Raw genomic sequence first — 24,932 nt, 5'->3', positions numbered from 1 at the left:
TCCTTCAAACAAAAGGTGCAGCCATGGGCACTTGCATAGGTCCCAGCTATGCCTGCCTTTTTGTTGGCTATGTGGAACAATCTATGTTCCAAGCCTACACTGGTTTCCACCCCCCCACTTTTCCTACACTACATCGATGACTGCATTGGTGCTGCGTCCTGCACCCAAGTGAAACTCATTGACTTCATCCACTTTGCCTCCAACTTGAATCCTGCCCTCAAATTTATGTGGTCTGATTTCCGACACCTCCTTCTGCTTTCTCAATCTCTCCGTCTCTATCTCTGGAGACAGCTTATCTACTGATGTCTATTATAAATCCACAGACTCTCACAGCTACCTGGACAATACCTCTTTCCACCCTGTTACTTCTAAACACGCCATTCCCTTCTCTCAATTCCTCCATTTCAGCCGCATCTGCTCTCAGGATGAGGCTTTTCATTCCAGAACGAAGGAGATGTTCTCCTTCTTTAAAGAAAGGGGCTTCCCTTCCTCCACCATCAACATTGCCCTCAACCACATCTCTTCCATTTCACATATGTCTGCCCTCACCCCATCCTCCCACCACCTTACTAGGGATAGGGTTCCTCTTGTCCTCACCTACCACCCCACCAGTCCAACACAACTTTTCGCCTCCAATGGGATCTCACCACCAAGCAGGTCCTTCCCTCCCTCCCTCTTCTACTTTGCTCCCTACGTGACTCCCTTTTTATTCATCCTTCCCCACTGATCTCCCTCCTGGCATTTATCCTTGCAAATGGAACAAGTGCCACACCTGCCCCTACACCTCCCTCACTACCGTTCAGGACCCCAAACAGTCATTCCAGGTGAGGCAACATTTCACCTGTGGGTCTGTTGGGGTCACATTGTGTGTCTGGTACTCCCAGTGTAGCCTCCTGTAACTTATATCCGTGAGATCCAACGTAGATTGGGAGACTGCTTCACCGAGCACCAAAGCTCTGTCTGCCAGACAAAGCAGGATCTCCCAGTGGCCACCAATTTTAATTCCACTTCCCATTCCCATTCTGATATGTCTGTCTGTGGCTCCTCTACTGTCGTGATGAGGCTACACTCAGGTTGGAGGAACAACACCTTGTATTCCGTCTGTGTAGATGGCACAAACATCGATTTCTCACCTTGTATTCCGTCTGTGTAGATGGCACAAACATCGATTTCTCAAATATCCGGTAATGGCCCCCAACCCCACCTCGCCCTGCCCCGCCCCACCCCACCCCAACGCTCCTCTCCTGTCCTTCACAATTCCCCATTCCCTTTTCCCTCTTTCACCTTATCCCCTTGCCTGCCCATTGCCTCTCTCTGGTGCTCCTCCCCCCTTTTCTTTCTTCATGGTCTTCTGTTCTCTCCTGCTGGATTGCCCCTTCCCCAGCCCTGTATTTCTTTCACCAATCAACTTCCCAGCTCTTTACTTCATCCCTCCCCCTCCCAGTGTCACCTATTACCTTGTGTTTCTCCCTCCCCTCCTCCCACTTTTTAACTCTACTCCTTGTCTTTTTTTCCCCTGTCTTGCTGAAGGGGCTCGGACTGAAACATTATAGACGATAGACAATAGGTGCAGAAGTAGACCATTTGGCTCTTCGAGCCTGCACCGCCATTTTGAGATCATGGCTGATCATCTACTATCAATATCCGGTTCCTGCTTTGTCCCCATATTCCTTGATTCCCCTATCCATAAGATACCTTTCTAGCTCCTTCTTGAAAGCATCCAGAGAATTGGCCTCCACTACCTTCCGAGGCAGTGCTTTCCAGACCCCCACAACTCTCTGGGAGAAGAGGTTTTTCCTTAACTCTGTCCTAAATGACCTACTCCTTATTCTCAAACCATGCCCTCTGGTACTGGACTCTCCCAGCATCTGGAATGTATTTCCTGCCTCTATCTTGTCCAATCCCTTAATAATCTGATTTGTTTCAATTAGATCCCCTCTCAATCTCCTTAATTCCAGCATGTACAAGCCCAGTCTCTCTAATCTCTCTGCGTAAGACAGTCCAGACATCCCAGGAATTAACCTTGTGAATCTACGCAGCACTTCCTCTACAGCCAGGATGCCCTTCCTTAACCCTGGAGACCAAAACTGTACACAATACTCCAGGTCTCACCAGGGCTCTGTACAAATGCAAGAGGATTTCCTTGCTCTTGTACTCAATTCCCTTTGTAATAAAGGCCAACATTCCATTAGCCTTCTTCACTGCCTGCTGCACTTGCTCATTCATCTTCAGTGGCTGATGAACAAGGACTCCTAGATCTCTTTGTATTTCTCCCTCATCTAACTGTATACCGTTCAGATAATAATCTGCCTTCCTGTTCTTACTCCCAAAGTGGATAACCTCACACTTATTCATATTAAACATCATCTGCCAAGTATCGGCCCACTCACCCAACCTATCCAAGTCACCCTGAATTCTCCTAATATCCTCATCACATGTCACACTGCCACCCAGCTTAGTATCATCAGCAAATTTGCTGATGTTATTCTCAATGCCTTCATCTAAATTGTTGACGTAAATTGTAAACAGCTGTGGTCCCAATACCGAACCCTGTGGCACCCCACTAGTCACCATCTGCCATTCCGAGAAACACCCATTCATCGCTACCCTTTGCTTTCTAACTGCCAACCAGTTTTCTATCCATGTCAATGTCTTCCCCCCAATGCCCTGAGCTTTGATTTTACCCACCGATCTCCTATGTGGGACCTTATCAAATGCCTTCTGAAAATCGAGGTACACTACATCCACTGGATCTCCCTTGTCTAACTTCCTGGTTACATCCTTGAAAAACTCCAATAGATTAGTCAAGCATGATTTACCCTTGGTAATTCCATGCTGGCTGGGCCCAATCTTATCACTGCTATCTAGATATGCCACTATTTCATCCTTAATAATGGACTCTAGCATCTTCCCCACCACCGATGTCAGGCTGACAGGTCGACAGTTCTCTGTTTTCTCCCTCCCTCCTTTCTTAAAAAGTGGGATAACATTAGCCATTCTCCAATCCTGAGGAACTGATCCTGAATCTAAGGAACATTGGAAAATGATTACCAATGCATCCACAATTTCCAGGGCCACCTCCTTTAGTACCCTAGGATGCAGATCATCTGGACCTGGGGGATTTGTCAACCTTCAGTCCCATCAGTCTACTCATCACCGTTTCCTTCCTAATGTCAATCTGTTTCATTTCCTCTGTTACCCTATGTCCTTGGCCCATCCATACGTCTGGGAGATTGCTTGTGTCTTCCTTAGTGAAAACAGATCTAAAGTACTCATTAAATTCTTCTGCCATTTCTCTGTTTCCCATAACAATTTCACCCAATTCATTCTTCAAGGACCCAACATTGTTCTTAACTATCTTCTTTCTCCTCACATACCTAAAAAAGCTTTTCCTATCTTGCTTTATATTCCTGGCTAGCTTGCGTTTGTACCTCATTTTTTCTCCCCGTATTGCCTTTTTAGTTAAGTTTTATTGTTCCTTAAAAACTTCCCAATCATCTGTCCTCCCACTCACCTTAGCTCTGTCATACTTCCTTTTTTTTTAATGCTATGCAATCTCTGACTTCCTTGGTCAACCACTGTGGCCCCATTGACTGTACTTTTTTCCATAGATGCTGCCTGGCCTGCTGAGTTTCTCCAGCATTTTGGTGTTTGTTGCTTTGGACTTTTGTGAGTTCATCAAGCTTTCTCCTTAAAAGCTTGCTGGTAATCATCTCACATGCTCCATGTGATACTGAATTTGATCATAGATAAAACTATTTGTTCTGAATAAGCTCAACAGCCACTGTTGATCTAGTTACCATAGAGAAATATCTGGGTGGGGAAGTCAAACAGAGAGGTGGGAACAGCAGCTTCCATCACATCCATTAGGTGGAGCTGAGAGAGGCTGTAGGATGCAGAAATCTGCCAATAAATGAAGCCGTCGCTGCAATGTCCCACAATCACTGAGCCACTCCTACACCCATATCTCAGCATCGAGCAGCTGTATCATTCACCCCAGCTCTGACAGCAGTGAAGCTCACTGAATTGCGTGCTGATGAGATCACTTTAGCCATTTTATTATTGTGGGAGCAGAGGGCTGAGATCTTATGTTCTCAGCACCACAGTACTGTAATATATAATGTCATAAATTACTTCTTAACCACCGATTTACTGCTCACATTCCCACGAATACACCCTAAGCATAAAATAAGATAATAAGATACCTAGTCTATTTCTCGTTTCTAGCCTTGCCTTCTTTATGTCTCCCAATTAAATTCTACATTTTCTTTTAGGCCTCTTAGTTTAGCTCTTGATCTTACGTTTTTTTTTAAAGAGCCCCTACCTTACTCAATCTTGCCCCATATTTATAATCACTCAATTATAGTCTTTTTTTCACTTTATCTAGTAGCTCAGAATCCCATTTATAATATGAATATGTGTTCATTGTACAACTCTTACAAAATTTATCTGCCCTTGTTTTAAAAATGAACCCCAGTATTTTATTTATGGCTTTTAAAACTTGCATCACTACTGTTATTGATTTAGCCAGCAGCAATCCAGGTCCCTCTCCTGTTTTAAAAGTATTCATGCTGTTAAATTTCATGGATTATGAGGCTGCTATATTTCTTTTTTGTATATTGGTGGCACATCTTCAGACTTTTGTTGAAAAGATAAACAGGTGCTGAGTGGCTGCTATGCTAATGATACATGCCTGTTGAAGGACTTGAGCTTGGAACTAAGTGATTATTATAATTTAAACTTGCCTGGAGGTACTGAAGCAGACAGCTGCAAGTTTAACACAGTGATGATTAGAAACAAATCCCTTGAACAGAGTATGGAGCATCTGCACAGCTGCTTCCACAAAATATGTTTCAGGACTCTTTGGTGACCAAGGTGAAGAAAATGCCAGTTTTTTTTTGACGAAACATTTGGAGGTTCAGAGGAAGATGGTGCCCAGGAAGAGTGTGGATGATGCAGAATGAGATGATTGCCTTCCTGCCTCCCATTTGTGCCCAAGTGAGGGATCTGAGTAAGAAAAAGATGCCTATCAGCAAATAGTCCCTTGCTCTAGGTGACTGCCATGCACTATAGCATAGCATTCGCTCTCTTTAAAACCTCAAAGAGTTTCGATAAACAATATTGGTGTTCTAATGAGATCTTGACAAAGTTCCTCTGAAGGTCTATTATGGTGTCTCACTTGTCCTTTTCAAACTTTTTTCAGTGAGCAAACATTGAATATTTGTGTAGTTTAAAAAATAAATCCTCTGCAAGAACTTGACTTTAGCTGATCTATATTAGAAAGTCATTGATTGAAGAGCTAATGGCAAAAGGCTTGTGGTCTCTTTATGTGCACAAGCATTATTTAATCGCCAATCACAATTTCAGCAGATTTTTAGCTCTTGTCAGGGACCCATCAGGAAAGTGGAATTTTGACCTGCATTTGGGCTAAATGCAGGCATTGTGCCTTAACCATGAAGACAAAAAGTGTAAGATGACAGGGGAAATAAAACAGGGAATGAAGCTAACAAAATGCTAGGAAGAATTCAGTGAGTCTGATGATCGTTTTCTTAATCATAGTGATTGATGAATTTGGAACAAAGTAAGGATTCTGCTGAGAGAAATTTTGTGATGGTATGCCATAAGTGTACAAACGATTTTTAGTGCAAACAATGTTATCTTCAGACAAGAATTAACAAAACAAAATACTGAAGTTGCCAGATTCCAAAACAAGAAACTGTTAGTCAGAAGCCCCTGAAAGGTGAAATGGGTGGCTGTAACTCATTTTATTTATTTATTTATTTTAGTGATACGGTATGGAGTAGGCCTTCTCAGCCCTTCGAGCCACATCACCATTCACCATTATTTAGTAATATGTCAAATGTGACAAAGGCAGCCCAGTTTATTTTTCAAAGGAATGACTTACACAGAACATGGAACATAGAATAGAACAGTGCATTACAGGCGCTTCGGCCCGCAATGTTGTGCCAACCCTCAAACCCTGCCTCCCATATAACCCCCCACCTTAAGTTCCTCCATATACCTGTCTAGTAGTCTCTTAAACTTCACTAGTGCATCTGCCTCCACCACTGACTCAGGCAGTGCATTCCACTGACCAACCACTCTCTGAGTAAAAAAACCTTCCTATAATGTCCCCCTTGAACTTCCCTCCCATTACCTTAGAGCCATGTCCTCTTGTACTGAGCAGTGTTGCCCTGGGGAAGAGGCACTGGCTATCCACTCTATCTATTCCTCTTAATATCTTGTGCACCTCTATCATGTGGGAATTGAGAGAAGAGATCGCAGGAGCATTAGCTATAATCTTTGAATCCTCTTTGGCTGCCCAGGAAGTGCCTGAGGACTGGAGAATTGCAAACATAGTTCCCTTGTTTAAAAAAGGTAATATTCATCGGTGGTCTGCAAACTACTGGAAAGGATTCTTAAGGATAGGATCTACGAGCATTTGGAGAAGTACAGTCTACTCATGGATAGTCAACATGGCTTTGTGAAGGGAAGGTTGTGCCTCACGAGCCTGATTGAGTTTTTTGAAGAGGTAACAAAAGAAATTGATGAGGGTAGGGCAGTGGATATGGTCTACATGGACTTTAGCAAAGCATTTGACAAGGTCCCTCATGAGAGACTCATCCAGAAAGTCATGAGGCATGGGATAAGTGGAACCTTGGCTGTTCGGATAAAAAATTGGCTTAAAGGAAGAAGGCAGAGGATAGTTGTGGAAGGAAAGTATTCTGCCTGGAGGTTGGTAACTAGTGGAGTGCCGCAAGGATCTGTCTTGGGACCCCTGCTATTTGTGATTTTTATAAATGACCTGGATTTAGAGGTGGAAGGATGGGTGAGTAAGTTTGCTGATGACACGAAGATTGGAGGAGTTGTGGATGGAGCTGTAGGTGGTCGAAGGTTACAAGAGGATATAGACAGACTGCAGAGTTGGGCAGAAAAATGGCAGATGGAGTTCAATCCAGACAAGTGTGAGGTGATGCATTTTGGAAGAACAAACCAGAAGACTGAGTACAGGATTAATGGTCAGTTACTTAAGAGTGTGGATGAACAAAGGGACCTTGGGGTTCAAATCCATACATCCCTCAAGGTTGCTGCACAGGTTGATAGTGTAGTTAAGAAGGCCTATGGGTTGCTAGGCTTCATTAGCAGGGGGATTGAGTTCAAGAGTAGGGAGGTCATGTTGCAACTCTACAAATCTCTGGTGAGACCGCACTTAGAGTATTGTGTTCAATTCTGGTCACCTCATTATAGGAAGGATGTAGAATCTATGGAGAGGGTGCAGAGGAGATTTACCAGGATGTTGCCTGGTTTGGAGAACAAGTCATATGAAGCAAGGTTAGCAGAGCTGGGACTTTTCTCTTAAGAGCATAGAAGAATGAGAGGGGACTTGATAGAGGTCTACAAGATTAAGATGAGGCATAGATAGGGTGGATAGTCAGTACCTGTTTCCCAGGGCACCAATAGCAAACACTAGAGGGCATAGGTACAAAATTAAGGGAGGGAAATTTAGGGGAGACATCAGGGGTAAGTTTTTTTACACCGAGGGTTGTGAGTGCCTGGAATGACTTGCCAGGGATGGTGGTGGAGGCTAAAACATTAGGGGTATTTAAGAGCCTCTTAGATAGGCACATGGATGAAAGAAAAATGGAGGTTTATGGGGTAGTGTAGGTTTAGTACTTTTTTTTAGGGATTATATGGGTCAGCACAACATGGAGGGCTGAAGGGCCTGTACTGTGTTGTAGTGTTCTATGGTTCTATTGTTCTATGTCTCCTCTCATCCTCCTTCTCTCCAAAGAGTAAAGCCCTAGCTCCCTTAATCTCTGATCATAATCCATACTCTCTAAACCAGACAGCATCCTGGTAAATCTCCTCTGTACCCTTTCCAATGCTTCCACATCCATCCTATAGTGAGGTGACCAGAACTGGACACAGTACTTCAAGTGTGGCCTAACCAGAGTTTTATAGAGCTGCATCATTACATCGCGACTCTTAAACTCTATCCCTCGACTTATGAAAGCTAACACCCCATAAACTTTCTTAACTACCCTATCTACCTGTGAGGCAACTTTCAAGGATCTGTGGACATGTACCCCCAGATCCCTCTGCTCCTCCACACTACCAAGTATCCTGCCATTTACTTTGTACTCTGCCTTGGAGTTTGTCCTTCCAAAGTGTACCACCTCACACTTCTCCAGGTTGAACTCCATCTGCCACTTCTCAGCCCACTTTTGCATCCTATCAATGTCTCTCTGCAATCTTCGACAATCCTCTACACTATCTACAACACCACCAACCTTTGTGTCATCTGCAAACTTGCCAACCAACCCTTCTACCCCCACATCCAGGTCGCTAATAAAAATCACGAAAAGTAGAGATCCCAGAACTGATTCTTACAGGACACCACTAGTCACAGCCCTCCAATCTGAATGTATTCCCTCTACCACAACCCTCTGCCTTCTGCAGGCAAGCCAATTCTGAATTCACCTGGCCAAACTTCCTTGGATCCCATGCCTTCTGACTTTCTGAGTAAGCCTACAGTGTGGAACCTTGTCAAATGCCTTACTAAAATCCATGTAGATCATAACCACTGCACTACCCTCATCTATATGCCTGGTCACCTCCCCAAAGAACTCTATCAGGCTTGTTAGGCATGATCTGCCCTTCACAAAGCCATGCTGACTGTCCCTGATCAGACCATGATTCTCTAAATGCCCATAGATCCTATCTCTAAGAATCTTTTCCAACAGCTTTCCCACCACAGACATAAGGCCCGCTGGTCTATAATTACCTGGACTATCCCTACTATCTTTTTTTTGAACAAGGGGACAACATCACCTCCCTCCAATCCTCCGGTACCATTCCCGTGGACAATGAGGACATAAAGATCATAGCCAGAGGCTCAGCAATCTCTTCCCTCGCCTTGTGGAGCAGCCTGGGGAATATTCTGTCAGGCCCCGGGGACTTATCCGTCCTAATGTATTTTAACAACTTCAACACCTCCTCTCCCTTAATATCAACATGCTCCAGAACATCAACCTCACTCATATTGTCCTCACCATCATCAAGTTCCCTCTCATTAATGAATACCGAAGAGAAGTATTCATTGAGGACCTCGCTCACTTCCACAGCTTCCAGGCACATCTTCCCACCTTTATCTCTAATCGGTCCTACCTTCACTCCTGTCATCCTTTTGTTCTTCACATAATTAAATAATCCCTGGGGGTTTTCCTTTACCCTACCCACCAAGGCCTTCTCATGCCCCCTTCTTGCTCTTCTCAGCCCCTTCTTAAGCTCCTTTCTTGCTACCCTATATTCCTCAATAGACCCATCTGATCCTTGCTTCCTAAACCTCATGTATGCTGCCTTCTTCCACCTGACTAGGTTTTCCATCTCACTTGTCACTCATGGTTCCTTCACCCTGCCATTCTTTATCTTCCTCACCGGGACAAATTTATCTCTAACATCCTTCAAGTGATCCTTAAACATCGACCACATGTCCATAGTACATTTCCCTGCAAAAACATCATCCCAATTCACACCAGCAAGTTCTAGCCTTATAGCCTCATAATTTGCCCTTCCGAATTAAAAATTTTCCTGTCCTCTCTGATTCTGTCTTTTTCCATGATAATGCTAAAGGCCAGGCAGTGGTGGTCCCTGTCTCCCAGATGCTCACCCACTGAGAGATCTGTTCGTTACCCAGTTCATTACCTAATACTAGATCTAGTCGGCCTGGCTTAGGTGACCCAGCAGAGCATCAAAGGTTCTTTCAGAGCTATTTAATTCTGCAGCTGATTTCTGAAAACTAATCAACAGTGTGCAATTCCAAATGTTTATTGGGATATTGCAGTGAATGGATTGATACTGTGAACAGCAATAAAAGTTATTCCTGGATTAGTGACACTGTAAGTGCTTGAATTTGGTGCTTCCAAGTTTATATATAAAAAGCAATATTTGAATCTTGTTTTTATTAGTATTATTAAATGAAGAGAAATGCTGATGCTTGTATCTGAACCTTTTTGAAAATTAGACCTAAGTAGTTCTCTCAAAACTTTTGCTTAAAAAAGCTCACCTACACTGTTGACTCGAATACTGAAAATTTTCTGTTATAGCAACAGGAGTATAAGAAATGCAAGAGAACACTTGAGAAAGAATTCAGGAGACAAGTGTGACATGTTGCACTTTGTGAGGACAAACTATGGTAGGTCTTACAAGGTGAGTGTAGGGCACTGAGGAGTGTGGTAGAAAAGAGGGATATGGGAATAGAAATACATAATTCTTTGAAAATGGCATCATGAGTAGATAGGGTTGTAAAGAAAGCTTTTGGCATATTGGCTTCATAAATCAAAGTATTGAGTACAGGAGTTGGGATGTTATTGTTGAAGTTGTATATGACATTGACAAGGCCTAATTTGGAGTATTGTGGAAGTTTACAAGGATGGTGCCAGGACTTGAGTTATAGGGAAAGGTTGACTGGTTAGGACTTCATACACTGGAGTGTAGAAGAATGAAGGGAAGAATTGAGAAGCATACAAAATTATGAGGGGTACAGATAGGGTAAATGCAAGCAGGCTTTTTCCACAAAGGTTATGTGAGACTAGAACTAGTGGTCAGGGTTAAGGGTGAAAGGTGAAATATTAAAGGGGGTCAGTCAGAGAGTGGTGAGAGTGTAGAACAAATGTTAGTTGGACTAACTGGTGGATGTGAGTTCAATTCCAACAATAAAGTGAAATTTAGATAGGTACGAGGATGGAGGCATATGGAGGGCTATGGTCCAAGGGCAGGTCAACAGGACTAAGCAGATTAATGGTTAAGCATGGACTAGGTGGGCCAAAAGGCTAGTTTCTGTGCTGTAGTGTTTTATGACTCCGTTAAAGCACTACAATTTATTTTAACATTTTAAGATTAATGGCAGCTGTAAATAATGTAACTTACATACCATAGATTGTCACAAACCACCTTAACATTAGAAATCTACAATGAGTTGTTAAGGGCCTTATTTTCTACATAAATGTCAGTTATTACATTAGCTCTCAACCGGTAAATTTGTCATTTTAACTTTGCCTTTCCATCTATAGGAAAGAGAAGTGACAGGCTGCCTTTCTGCAATATGTATTTAAGTTGTTTTTGTGTTCTAAAGTAAAACTTCTTTTGCTCAGAAACAATCAGATTGAGGAAAAGATTGGCAGTATTTTCACACCTAAAGTCTTTCACCCTTCATCCCAAGCAAAGAGTTTTAGTAATCGCTTGCTATTGAAATGCATTAAGACTAAAAATATAACTGATATAGAGTCTAGTTCCAGAGAGAAGAGATTGTTGATAGAGGAGATGGTCCAAATGAAGAAACAAAAGCAAATTGCTAATCAGGATATTGCTTATAAGGAGTCTGAACTGGTGAAAATCAAACAGGAACTGGAAAGGACAAATGCTGCAGCAAAAGATGGAAAACATCAAGTCTGGTTGCTAGAGAAACAGGTTTGTTTGACAGAGTTATGGTATTTTTCACTTTGTAAAAATCTTACATTTTAAGTGTATTTGTATATTCCATAAAAATCTGCATTTTTCCAAGGTTAAAAACATTGGAAAATGAATTTAACTCTGGAGAAATGCAAACCTGACAAATCCAACATTACTATCCTACTTTGGAGCACAGGTCATTGAAATATGACAACTGTCTAGCATAAATTATTTAAATTTGCATATTTACCTAATCGGGTTTTTTATTTCATATAGTCACTGGACTCCAACTGTATAAAACTTCTGTGGTATACTAAGGCAAATGAAATGATATGCTTTAATTACTAAGCAATGTGTGTTCGTAGGATTTTCAGGATAATTTTGATTCCTATTTCAAAATATTAGAAGAGCATGACTTCCATTTACTCTATTTCTATGTTAGTAATGTCTCTCTTGATCATATACTGTACAGTACTAATCAAATATGAGAATCAACTGCTGTCTTACTTTGCAATCTAAAGCTCCAGTTATGTAACAATTAAGGTAATGGCTTTTAAAATAGGCTGAGCTTCCGATTAAAGTCTTGGCTAAGTTTATGGCCATTCCAGAGAGCCATTATATCTCAGAGAGGTGCTGAGCTAAAAGAAGACACATCTCGCCAAGTAATAAGTAGGAAATATTAAGTTTCTTGCTGGCCTGCTGAGGCCATGCCAGTATTCTTGAGATAACACTGCTATTTATTGTGAATCTCTTTTTGCTATAGCCTCTAAATAGAGTTACAGAGTTGTCCAGCATGGAGAATGACCCTTTGGCCCTCACTTGTCTATGCCAACCAAGATGTATATTCAAGCTAATTCCATTTCCAAGAACTTGTTCCATATCACTAGAGCTCTTGTCATCCATATATATACCTGTCCACATACTCAAATGTATCTAATGTAACCATTTTCTCTTACAGCTGTTTCCATATACCTATCAACTGCTGGTAGATATAAAAGAGTTGCCCCTCAAGTTCTTACTAGACATTTCACTTTCAACTTTAAAACTATGTTCTCTTGTTTTGATTTTTTTTCAACCCTAGGAAAAAGACCATTTGCGCTTTCTATGCCTCTCATGTTTTTAAATATTCTGACATCACTCCTTATGCTACAAGGAGTAAAGGCCCAGCCTGCCAAACCTCCACCTCTAACTCAGTCCCTTGAGACCTGCCAACAATCTAGTAAATATTTTTTACTCCCTTTCTGGTGTAATTACATCCTTCTTATAACAAGGTGATCAAAACAGAACACAATATTTCAAGTGTGGCCTCACCAACTCCTTTTTAACAATCACAACATGACCTCCAAGTATATGTAATGCTGTGACTGATGAAAGCCAGTATGCCAAATGATTTCTTCACCACCCTGTTACTTTAAAGGAACTATGCACCTATATTCCAAGATTCCTCTGTTCTGCAACATTACCCTGGGTCCTTCTATTCAGTGTAAGAATCCTACGTTGATTTGTCCTTGCCCGAATTAAATTCCATTTGCCATTCCTTAGCAGACCAGTTCTGTCCCTTTCTATAATTACTTTAAAAACTAACAGAACTATGGTCATTGGTCCTAAAGTGTTCCCCCACTGAGGCCTCAGTCATTTTCCCTTCCTTATTTCACAGGAGTATATCAAGGTTTGTCTCTCCGGTACACTATGGAACTTTACTGATCAAATTTTCTGAATAAACTCTGCTTCTTATAAACCTTTAACATGATGGCAATCCTAGTCATTGTTAAGAAAGTTAAAATTATCTACAATGACAACCCTATTATTCGTACAATTTTCCCTAATCGCCCTGCACATTTGTTCCTCTAATTTCCGGGGACTTTTGTACAATCCCAATAAGGAGATCCTCCCCTTCTTATTTCTCAGTTTCACTCATAATGCCTCACCAGATGATCTTTCAGTAATATCATGTCTAACTATTGCCGTGCTGTTCCACTTAATCAAGTTGGCATGTTGGTTTTGATAACAAATTTGAAAAACTTTCAATGCAAAACAAAGTTTTCAGTACAGTAGATTTGTGCAAAACCACGCTAAGTTAAATAATTCAAAGTAATAATAAGTGAAGTAAATACAATCATTTGTTCTCTACTGTTACTTATATAATCCACAAACAACAAAGAATAGTCTTCAAAATTTATATTTGTTTATTTTCATCAGATGTGTAAAATTACATAGATTTTATGCAGTACAGTATTGGACTGACTGCGCAAGCTAACCAGTTTACTTTGACCTTTTTACTCCTTAAGAGTCATCTTCTGTTTTCTTCATCTAAATCTGTCAGCAGAAACCCCCTTCTCTTTCATGCCTTCTTCAGACATTCCTTTAAGTGTATCTGCATGAGCCACTCCCTGTGGTAATAAGTTCTACATTCTCACCATTCTTTCATGAAGAGTTTTTTTGTGAATTCTCTATCACATTTTTTGCTGTCTAACTTATACTAATGGTCTTATAGTATGTTCTTTCCTACATGGCAACATTTTTCTGTTATCCATTCTTTCAAAGCCTTTCATTATTTTCAAGACTTCTCTTAGGGCTCGGCTGTCTTGTCTCAAAGGGAAGGAGAGCTGGTCTTTCCTGATGTTTGAACACTTGCACTTTTGACATCGTCCTTGTAAATCATCTCCAGGGCAGCTGTATCCTTTTGATAACCAGGCCCTATTGTGAACTAAGCAATGTCTGATACCTTCCTTTTCAATTAAATCCTTCCTTAAAACAAAACTCTTGGGTCTGGTTTTTTTTTGCTTTACTAACTTGTACTTCAACATTTAGTGATTATGTTTGTAGTCTGATCCTATTATTACTCTACCTCTCTGGAGAGACTCTAAAGAATAAATGCTCCAAATACACTACCATACATTTATCTGTATTAAATCTCATCTGCCAAATACTTCCCACTTTGCAAATTATTGATGTCCTCTGTAACTTGCAGCAGTCTTCCTCAATAACATTTGCATATTTCCGTTACATTTTCTGTGTCTAAGATGACTGTCTAAAATTCTGTTGGAGTGTCCTGTTCCCCTTGAATATATCCTAATTCTAGTGATCATCTTGGCATTATATCATATTCTAATAAATTGTTGAGTTAATTACTCAGATTTCTCTTCCCATAATTCTTAAAATATTTGGATTAGAGCATTTATCCTCTTGAATTTTTGTTCAATGTGTTCCCTCTTTAAATTTCTCTGCACTAATGCACCATTCTGTCTGTTTGCTTTTTCTCCTTGAGGCAAAAATTTCTGCTAATCCCTTTATGGTCCTATTCAGCTCTTGTATTTATAAAATGTTTTATTGTCTTAGATTCAAGGAATGATATAGCTCAGAAACATGTTCTTTGCCCCACCAAGATCCTGCTGATTATCAAGTACACTAATAAGATTTAAATTTACATACATTCCTATCAACTCCTACCACTCACCTGTACATTAAGAGCAGCTTACAACACCCAGTTAACTTACAAACCCATAGATGTTTTGAATGTATGAGGAAACAGGGGCAACCAGAGGAAACCCAGGAGATCAGAAGGATAAAATGCAAACTCCACACAGACAGGATTGAACCTGGGTTGTTGGAGCTCTGAGGCAATAGTGCTCTTAGCCCTGTCACTCTCCCAAACCTGCCTCTTTATTTTAATTTCTCTGGATTTCCAACAACTGCAGAAACTTTTTTGTTTATGAGTTATATTTCAGGTCTCTTTTAAATCCCTTACCATAAGATTGTAAGACATAGGAACAGAATTAGGCCATTCAGCCTATCGAGTCTGCTCCACCATTTCATCAAGGCTGATCCTGGATCCCACTCAATCCCATACATCTGCATTATTGCCATATCCTTTGATGCCCTGACCAATCAGGAAACTATCAACTTCCACCTTCAATATACCCACGGACTTAGCCTCCACCTCTGTCTGTGGCAGTACATTCCACAGATTCGCTACTCTCTGGCTAAAAAAAAATTCTCCTTACCTCTGTTCTAAAGAGTCACCCTTCAATTTTGAGGCCATGCGCTCTAGTTCTGGATACCCCCACCATATGAAACATCCTCTCCACATCCACCTCATTTAGCCTTTCAACATTTGGTAAGTTTTAATGAGATCGCCCTGCATTCTTCTAAATTCCAGTGAGTATAGGCTCAAAGCTGCCAAATGCTCCACATATGTTAACCCCTTCATTCCCAGAGTAATCCTTGTGAACCTCCTCCTCAACTCTTTCCAATGACAACACATCCTTTCTGAGATATGGGACCCATAAATGTTGACAGTACTCCACAAGTGTGGCCTGACTAGTGTCTTATAAACCCTCAGCATTATCTCTTAGCTTTTATATTCTATTTCCTTTGAAAAAAATGCCAACATTGCTTCTTCAGCACTACCTACCCCTCCACCTATCTATGTATTATCTGCAAACTTTGCCACAAAGCCATCAATTCCATTATGTAATTCATTGACAAATAATGTGAAAAGAAGCAATCCCATTGACCCCTGAGGAACATCACTAGTCACTGGCAGCCAACCAGGAAAGGCCCCCTTTATTCCCACATGCTACCTCTTGCCTGTCAGCCATTCCCCTATCCATACTAGTATCTTTCCTGTAGCACCATAGGATTTTACCTTGTTAAACAACCTTGTATGGCACCTTATCATTGAAAATCCAAGTAAATGACATCCACTGCCTCTCCCTTGTCCACCCTGCTTGTTACTTCCTCGAAGAACTCTAACAGGTTTGTCAGGCAAGATTTCCCTTTGCAGAAACCGTGCTGACTTTGACTTATTTTATCATTAGTCTCCAAGTACCCCGAAACTTCATCCATAATAATAGACTCTGACACTTCCCCAACCACTGAGATTAGGCAAACTGGCCTATAATTTCCTTTCTTTTGCCTTCCTCCCTTCTTAAAAAGTGGAGTGACATTTTGATTTTCCAGTCCCCTGGGACCATGCCAGAATCAAGTGATTCTTGAAAGATCATGACTAATGCATCCGTTATTTCTTCAGCAACCTCTCTCAGGAGTCTGGGAAGTAGTTCATCTGGTTCAGGTGACTTACCTTCCTTAAGACCTTTGAGTTTGCCTAGCACTTTTTCCTTTGTAATAGCAATGGCACTCACTCCTGCTCCCTGCCAGTCGCGGGCCTATTGCACACTGCTAGTGTCTTCCACAGTGAAAAATGATGCAAAGTACCATTAAGTTCATCTGCCATTTCTTTGTCCAGTTTATCCTCATTTAATCTTTTTCCTTCCTATAGCTTTTTCATTGCATTTTGTTGGATTTTAAGAACTACCCAATCATCGAACTTCACACTCGCTTTTGCTACATTATATGCCCTTTCCTTTGCTTTAATGCAGTCCTTAACTTCCCTTGTCAATCACGGTTGCCTACCCCTGCCATTTGAGAACAATTTCTTTTGTGGGACATATCTATCTTGTGCCTTGTGAACTATTCTCAGAAACTTCAACTCTTCCGTCATCCCTGCTAGTATCCTCCTCCAGTCCACCTGGGCAAGCTCCTCTCTCATGCCTCTGTAATTCGCTTTATTCCATTACAATACTGATACATGTGGTTTATGCTTCTCCCTCTCAAATTCCCTCTTATCTTGTTTCTTTGCCCACTAGTTTTAGACTCCTCAGTCCTGAGGAAAAGGCTGTCCATCCATACTCTTCATGATTTTATAAACTTCTATAAGGTGACCTCTCATTATTCTGCACTCCAGAGAGCAGAGATCCAGCATGGCCATGTGTAAAACTCTGCTGCATCCTCTCCATATTTGACAATGTCTTTCCTACAAAAGAGAGATCAAAGTCCAAGTGCAGCCTCACAAAAACTTATGTAACTGCAGCATAATATCCTTGCTGCTAAATTCAATGCCCTGTCTGATGAAGGACAGCTTACTAAATGTCTTCTTCACCCCTCTGTCATCCTTGACCACAGACTACATTCCTTTATAATACAAAGTTCCTGATCAGTAAATTTCTGTTCTGATCTTAAACACTGTAGACTTTCACCTTCCTCGCAAGTTGTGAATATAGCATACCTCTTAGAAAGGGCAGTGTTTGTAGGAGCGTCTAGTCAGATTCCTGGAAACTGTCTACAAGAGATCACTGGGGAGTGCAAGCAAATAGCTCAAAATGTGAAGGAGCCAGATAAATAAATTGCATTCTTTGAAGTACAAAAAGCTTTGGAAAGTTCTGGGAATTCAGGTTTGGAGATTAAAATACAATTTTCAGTCATTTGATCCTTAACATTTTACTGCTTTCGTTATTGCTTAATAAATCCAATCAACCAGATTAACTGTATGTTTTTACAAATATATATTTATTTTAAATAATACAATAATTATAAATTATGATTTATTTTTCCTTGTTAATTATATACTGTGATTAATTATTTCTTCATTAACAAGGACAAGCCATTATCTCAGAATGATTTTGAAACAGGTTTGTGCAATTGATGAGTGGAATTGACTAAGATCTTTAGGCCACTACTGGTTTTCTGATGGTAAAAGACAACAATAACTGTAGAGAAATTTAATGCTTTATCTCAATTGCTGTATCAGTCATGTATTGTTCCTTAAAACCTTTAAAGCTTAATCAGCATGCTGAGAAGCACCAAGCAGCGGAAGTTCAGCTTGAACAAAAGAAGCTGGAATTGTTAAAGGCCCAAGTTGCCCTTCATCAGTGTGAAGAGGAATACTACACTAGTACTTTGTCCATGCAAGACCACATTGCAAGAGATCTCCGGTGAGGAAATATTGAATTTGGACTGCGTTATTTTTAATGAAAGCTTGTAAACTAATGCAAAATGCACAAAATGCTGGAGGAACTCAGCAGGTCAGGCGGCATCTATGCAAATGAATGAACAGTCAATGTTTCAGGCCAAGATCCTTCTTCAGGACTGGAAAGGAAGGGGGAAGATGCCAGAATAAAAAGATGGGGGGAGGGGAAGAGAGATAGCTAGAAGAAGATAGCTGAAGTCAGGTGTGTGGGAAAGGTAAAGGGCTGGAGAGGAAGGAATCTTGTAGGAGAGGAGAGTGGACCACAGGAGAAAGGTGAAGAGGAGGGTCTCGGAGGGAAGTGATAGCCTGATAAGGAGACGTAAAAGGCCAGAGTAGGGAGGGAGGAGGAGTTTTTTTAAACCGAAAAGAGAAATCGATAATCCTGCCATCAGGTTGGAGGCTACCCAGACAGAAAATAAGGTGTTGCGCCTCCACCCTAGCATGGTCTCATCGTGGCACAAGTAACTGAGGAATTTAACGTAGACTTTCTCAGTGTTCATATTGCATCTGGTAGACGTGGGAGTTTATGGAAACAGTATATTTGAGTTCCTACCGTAAAGAAATAAAAGGCTGATTCCAGCATGAAGACATTTTCTCTGTAACACCCTGAACATTGCACAACTAAGAATTTAAAATATTTATCCTGTAGATTGTACACAGCCCTAGCAATTCAGTATTTTAAAATTTTTATTTGAGGAAACTGATTAATATATTTTCATGTCTAAAATTTTCCTAATTCCCCTTTTCCTACTGATATTCTATCATTTTACAATCCCTTGTATATAGTATTGGAAAAATAAACTTGGGGCGGGGGGTTGGGGGGAGTCTCAGTAGCTCAATGTCTATAACCATATGGGGTTTAACATTATTGAACCAATAATACTGGAGGACATTATCTGTCAAATACAATTTGATTTTTTTTCCTCCTTGGCTAAGATAAAATAAAATGCTTGTCATCTTAAACTGTGTGCTTGAGCTTGACGGAAGAAAGTGGAATAATTATGGAGTGAAAGAAAGAGTCAGTAAATAAGGAGAGAGCAGTAAAGAGGGCCAACAAATAGGATTCAGGGAGAAATCCTATATTAAATCCAACTCTGTACACACTGAGGATTGCTTTTTTGGTTTGCTGTTCCCAAAGAATTTAAATATATGTGGAACAGATTTGAATTTTCTTTACAAATAATATAGGCAATAAATCTGTGTTCCTTTTCCCTGTTTTCCACACTTACTCCCTATCTATTCAATTTTGTTTTCCTCCTTCCAAACTAATCTAATCACTTATTTCAAATGATGCCACCTCTGATTTTTTTTGTGCTATTTTTAATTTTTTTTAAAGTTCTATGAAGTTATAGACAATAGACAATAGACTATAGGTGCAGAAGTAGACCATTCGGCCCCTCGAGTCTGCACCGCCATTCTAAGATCATGGCTGATCATTCACTATCAATACCCAGTCCCTGCCTTGTCCCCATATCCCTTGATTCCCCTATCCATCAGATATCTATCCAGCTCCTTCTTGAAAGCATCCAGAGAATTGGCCTCCACCGTCTTCCGAGGCAGTGCATTCCACACCTGCACAACTCTCTGGGAGAAGAAGCTCTTCCTCAACTCTGTTTTAAATAACTGACCTCTTATTCTCAATCCATGCCCTCTGGTACTGGACTCTCCCAACATCTGGAACATATTTCCTGCCTCAATCCTATCAAATCCTTTAATTATCTTAAACGTTTCAATCAGATCCCCTCTCAATCTCCTCAATTCCAGCATGTACAAGCCCAATCTCTCCAATCTCTCTGCGTAAGACAGCCCTGCCATCCCAGGAATCAACCTAGTGAATCTACGCTGCACTTCCTCAATTGCCAGAATGTCCTTCCTTAAACCTGGAGACCAAAACTGTACACAATATTCCAGGTGTGGTCTCACCAGGGCCCTGTACAAATGCAAAAGAACATCCTTGCTCTTGTATTCAATTCCCCTTGTAACAAAGGCCAACATTCCATTTGCCCTCTTCACTGCCTGTTGCACTTGCTCATTCACCTTCATTGACTGGTGAACTAGGACTCCTAGGTCTCTTTGCATTTCTCCCTTACCTAACTCGACACCGTTCAGACAATACTCTGCCCTCTTGTTCCAGCTTCCAAAGTGGATGACTTCACATTTATTCACATTGAATGACATCTGCCAAGTATCTGCCCACTCACTCAGCCTATCCAAGTCTCCCTGTATTCTCCTAACGTCCTCTTCGCATGTCACACTGCCACCCAGTTTAGTATCGTCAGCAAACTTGCTGATATAGTTTTCAATGCCCTCATCTAAATCATTGACATAAATCGTAAAGAGCTGTGGTCCCAATACAGAGCCCTGTGGTACCCCACTAGTCACCTCCAGCCAGTCTGAGAAACACCCATTCACTGCTACCCTTTGCTTTCTATCTGCCAACCAGTTTTCTATCCATGTTGAAATCCTGCCCCCAATGCCATGAGCTCTGATTTTACTCACCAATCTCCTATGTGGCACCTTATCGAATGCCTTCTGAAAATCTAGGTACACAACATCTACTTTCTTACCCTCGTCTAACATCCTTGTTACACCCTCAAAAAACTCCAACAGATTAGTCAAGCGTGATTTGCCCTTGGTAAATCCATGCTGGCTCGGCCTAATCCTATTTCTGCCATCTAGATGTGCCACTATTTCGTCCTTAATAATGGACTCAAGCATCTTCCCCACGACTGACGTTAGGCTAACAGGGCGATAGTTCTCCGTTTTCTCCTTCCCTCCCTTCTTGAAAAGTGGGACAACATTAGCCACTCTCCAATCTTCAGGAACTGATCGTGAATCTAAGGAACATTGGAAAATGATTACAAATGCATCCGCAATTTCCTGAGCCACCTCTTTTAGAACCCTCGGATGCAGACCATCTGGACCTGGGGATTTATTAGCCTTCAGTCCTACCAGTCTACTCATCACAGTTTCTTTCCTAATGTCAATCTGTCTCAATTCCTCTGATATCTTATGACCCTGGCCCATCCATACATCTGGGAGATTGCTTGTGTCCTCCCTGGTGAAGACAGATCTAAAGTATGCATTAAATTCTGTTGCCATTTCCCTGTTTCTCATAACAAATTCTCCCAATTCATTCTTCAAGGGGCCAACATTGTTCTTAACTATCTTCTTTCTCTTCACATAGCTAAAAAAGCTTTTGCTATCCCCTTTTATATTCCTGGCTAGACTGAGCTCATACCTGATTTTTTCTCTCCGTATTGCTTTTTTAGTTAAGATCTGCTGTTCCTTAAAACTTTCCCAATCATCTGTATTCCCACTCATCTTAGCCCTGTCATACTTCTTTTTCTTTAATGCTATACAATATCTGACTTCCTTTGTCAACCACTGTGGCCCCTTCCCCCTCTTTGAATCCTTCCTTCTCATTGGAATGAACTGCATTTGCATCTTTTGTATTATGCCCAAGAATATCTGCCACTGCTGATCCACTGTCTTTCCTGCCAGGGCATCCGCCCATTTAACTTTGGCCAGCTCATCCCTCATGGCTCCGTAGTCTCCTTTATTTAATTGCAACACTGATACCTCTGATCTGCCCCTATCCCTCTCAAGTTGTAGATAAAAACTTATCATGTTATGATCACTACTTCCTAATGGCTCCTTTACTTCAAGATCACTTATCAATTCCTGTTCATTACACATCACCAAGTCCAAAATAGCCTCGTTCCTGGTTGGCTCAAGCACAAGCTATTCCAAAAATACATCCCTTAGACACTCCACAAACTCCCTATCCTGGGGTCCAGCACCTACCTGATTCTCCCAGTCCACCTGCATGTTGAAATCTCCCATAACGACTGCATTACCTTTAGCACATGCCAATGTTAACTCCCTAATCAACTTGTACCCAATATCCACGCTACTGTTTGGGGGCCTGTACACAACACCCATTAGGGTCTTTTTACCCTTACTGTTCCTCAGCTCAATCCACAAAGACTCTACTTCCCCTGTTCCCAAGTCACCTCTTGCTAAGGACTGAATCTCATTCCTCACCAACAGGGCCACCCCACCCCCCCTTCCCATATTTCTGTCTCTACGATAGCACGTATACCCTGGTACATTCAATTCCCAGGCCTGATCCCCTTGCAGCCATGTCTCCGTTATCCCAACAATATCGTAGTTCCCCATTTTCATCTGAGCTTCAAGCTCATCTGTCTTATTTCTGACACTACGCGCATTCAAGTATAGAATTCTTAGCCCATTCCTCCTCTCTTTGCTTAAAACACTGTCTACTGTACCTAACCCAGCTCCTTGAACTTCCATCGGGCAAATTGCACCCTGAATTTTGATGACCTTCTCAAGATCACCCAAACCTTGTACACATTTAACCCCATGCACCTTCTGACCAACCCTCTGGATCTGGATCCCTGCCCCCTGCACATCTAGTTTAAACCCCCCCCCGAGCAGCACTGGCAAATACTCCTGCAAGAATGTTAGTACCCCTCCGGTTCAGATGTAGACCATCCCTTCGAAACAGATCCCAATGTCCCTGGAACAAAGACCAACTATCCAAAAACCTGAACCTTTCCTTCCTGCACCATGCTCTCAGCCTCGTATTAATGTGCATAATCATTCTATTCTTCGCCTCACTCGCACGTGGCACAGGTAGCAATCCCGAGATTGTCACCCTGGAGGTCCTGCCTTTCAGCTTCACTCCTAACTCCCTGAACTCTCTAAGCAGGACCCCCTCACTCACCTTACCTACATCATTGGTCCCTACATGGACCACTACATCTGGGTTCATGCCCTCACTCTCAAGAATAGCCTGCACCCGATCTGAGATGTCCCGGACCCTGGCACCAGGGAGGCAACATACCATCCGAGACTCCCGATCTGCCCCACAAAATCTCCTATCTGCCCCCCTAACTATAGAGTCCCCTAAAACTATCGCTCCCTTCTCTTCCCTCCCTTCTCTTCCCTCCTCCCCTTTCTAGTTGAGGGTTCAACCTCTGTGCCGAGGCAGGACCACTACAACTCATTCCTGGTAGGTCATCCCCATCAACAGTATCCAGTACGGTATACTTATTGTTAATGGGAATCGCCGCAGGGGTGCTCTGCTCTCTCTGCCTGCTCCCCCTGCCTCTCTGGACCGTCACCCATCTGCCTACTTCTTGGTTTTTTGGTGTGACTACCTCCTGATAACTCCTATCTATCTCTGCCTCCACCTCCCGAATGATCCGTAGTTCATCCAGCTCCTGCTCCAACTCCCTAACTCGGTCTGATAGGAGCTGCAGCTGGACGCACCTTTTGCAGGTGTGGTCATCAGGGACAACTGTGTTGACCCTGACTTCCCACATACTGCATACGGAGCACACCACTGCTCTGACTGTCTCCCCCATACCTGAACTGGATTAATGGAATAAGTCTAAAAAGCGCCTAGCGACCTTACCTTCTTCCCCTCAGCGAGCAATCACACAACCTTACCGAAGTCCCCTAACGCCGAAGCCCACTTAGCCAAAGCCCAGGACTCTGCTTCCACGGACTCCGCTGCCCGCTCTGAAAAGAAGTCCTGCCTTTTAAAGTGCGCGCTCGACGCTGACGTCACTCGCGCCTGCGCAGTTCCCCCTCCTCCACAGGCATTGACCAGGTAGGCTTAAATCCTACCTACACGGTCGAATTCTCTGAGCTCCCAGCTGAATCACATGCTGTAACTTGCTCCCGATTCAAAAGTTATAGTGGTGTCAGTCAGGATAGTAAGGCCAAAGTTGATTCTGCACCTCAGTACCACCTTTTTGTCCAATTCCCATCATCTCTGATTTTCCTTAGTGACCAAAAATATTTCTCTGTGTCAAATACACTCAAGGACTTTACCATCTTTGGGCATGATGTAAAAAGAAGCTGCAAAATTTTACATCCTTTTGCATTAAAAAAAACACTTCTCAGTCTTAGATGGCCTTAAGAACATGCCCTTTAGATCTAAAACACAGTAACCAGAAGTCAGTTATACTCTTCCCCCCTCACCCCCATCTGTTCTAATCACAGGAATCAGTCTAGTACATCTACATTGCATGAACTCCCGGGTAAATATACTTAGTGAGAGACAGGAGATATATATGCCATGTTGATCTCTTTAGCTAAGGTCCAACAGTTTGAGCAAAGCTTCCTTTGTTCTGATCCACATAAAATATCATTTACCTGCCTAATAACTGCTGGACCTGTTTTTAGCTTTTATCTTTTGAGAAACAACACACCAGGATTCCTTCAAGTATCAAATACTGTTTTCTCTCATTTAAAAAATTGTAGTTTCCTCTGTTCTACAGAGGTGCGTAACTTTTCCACATGGTGCATTTATTTCACTGCCACCTTCTTGCCTTACTTCTTTAACATGTCAGACTTTTAATCATTGAATTTTCATCATGTAAAAAAATGGTTACTGCATATAAGTAACTATCATCAGTAACTAAGGCAGAAAGTTGTAAACTCAACCAGCTCCATCATGGGCAGTAATCTCCCCACCATCCAAGGCCCCTTCAAAAGGTGATGCCTCAAAAAGGCAGTGTCCATCATTAAGGACGCCCATCACCCTGGACATGCCCTCTTCTCATTGCTACCATCAAGGAGGAGGTACAGGAGCCTGAAGAGACACACTCATCATTTCAGGAACAACATCTTTCACTCT

At 41.8% G+C, this 24,932-nt stretch overlaps 1 protein-coding gene across 3 annotated transcripts in view; it reads left to right on the top strand.

Moving 5' to 3' along the window:
• Window positions 1-24,932, top strand: part of LOC132401500 (uncharacterized) — an 85,270-nt gene that overhangs the window by 25,210 nt on the left and 35,128 nt on the right. For 2 of the 3 annotated variants that reach the window (XM_059983530.1, XM_059983534.1), the window contains exons 6-7: window positions 11,285-11,469; window positions 18,070-18,224. In XM_059983530.1, coding sequence (XP_059839513.1) covers window positions 11,285-11,469; window positions 18,070-18,224 — 340 coding nt within the window. Of the gene's footprint in view, window positions 1-10,106; window positions 11,470-18,069; window positions 18,225-24,932 lie in introns of all 3 variants that reach the window. The other variant, XM_059983540.1, reaches the window with a different exon arrangement.

Source organism: Hypanus sabinus, chromosome 1 (genome assembly GCF_030144855.1).
Source record: "Hypanus sabinus isolate sHypSab1 chromosome 1, sHypSab1.hap1, whole genome shotgun sequence".
Lineage (NCBI taxonomy): Eukaryota > Metazoa > Chordata > Chondrichthyes > Myliobatiformes > Dasyatidae > Hypanus > Hypanus sabinus.
Note: the sequence above shows the minus strand (reverse complement) of the source record. Positions and strands in the feature narration are given on the sequence as shown.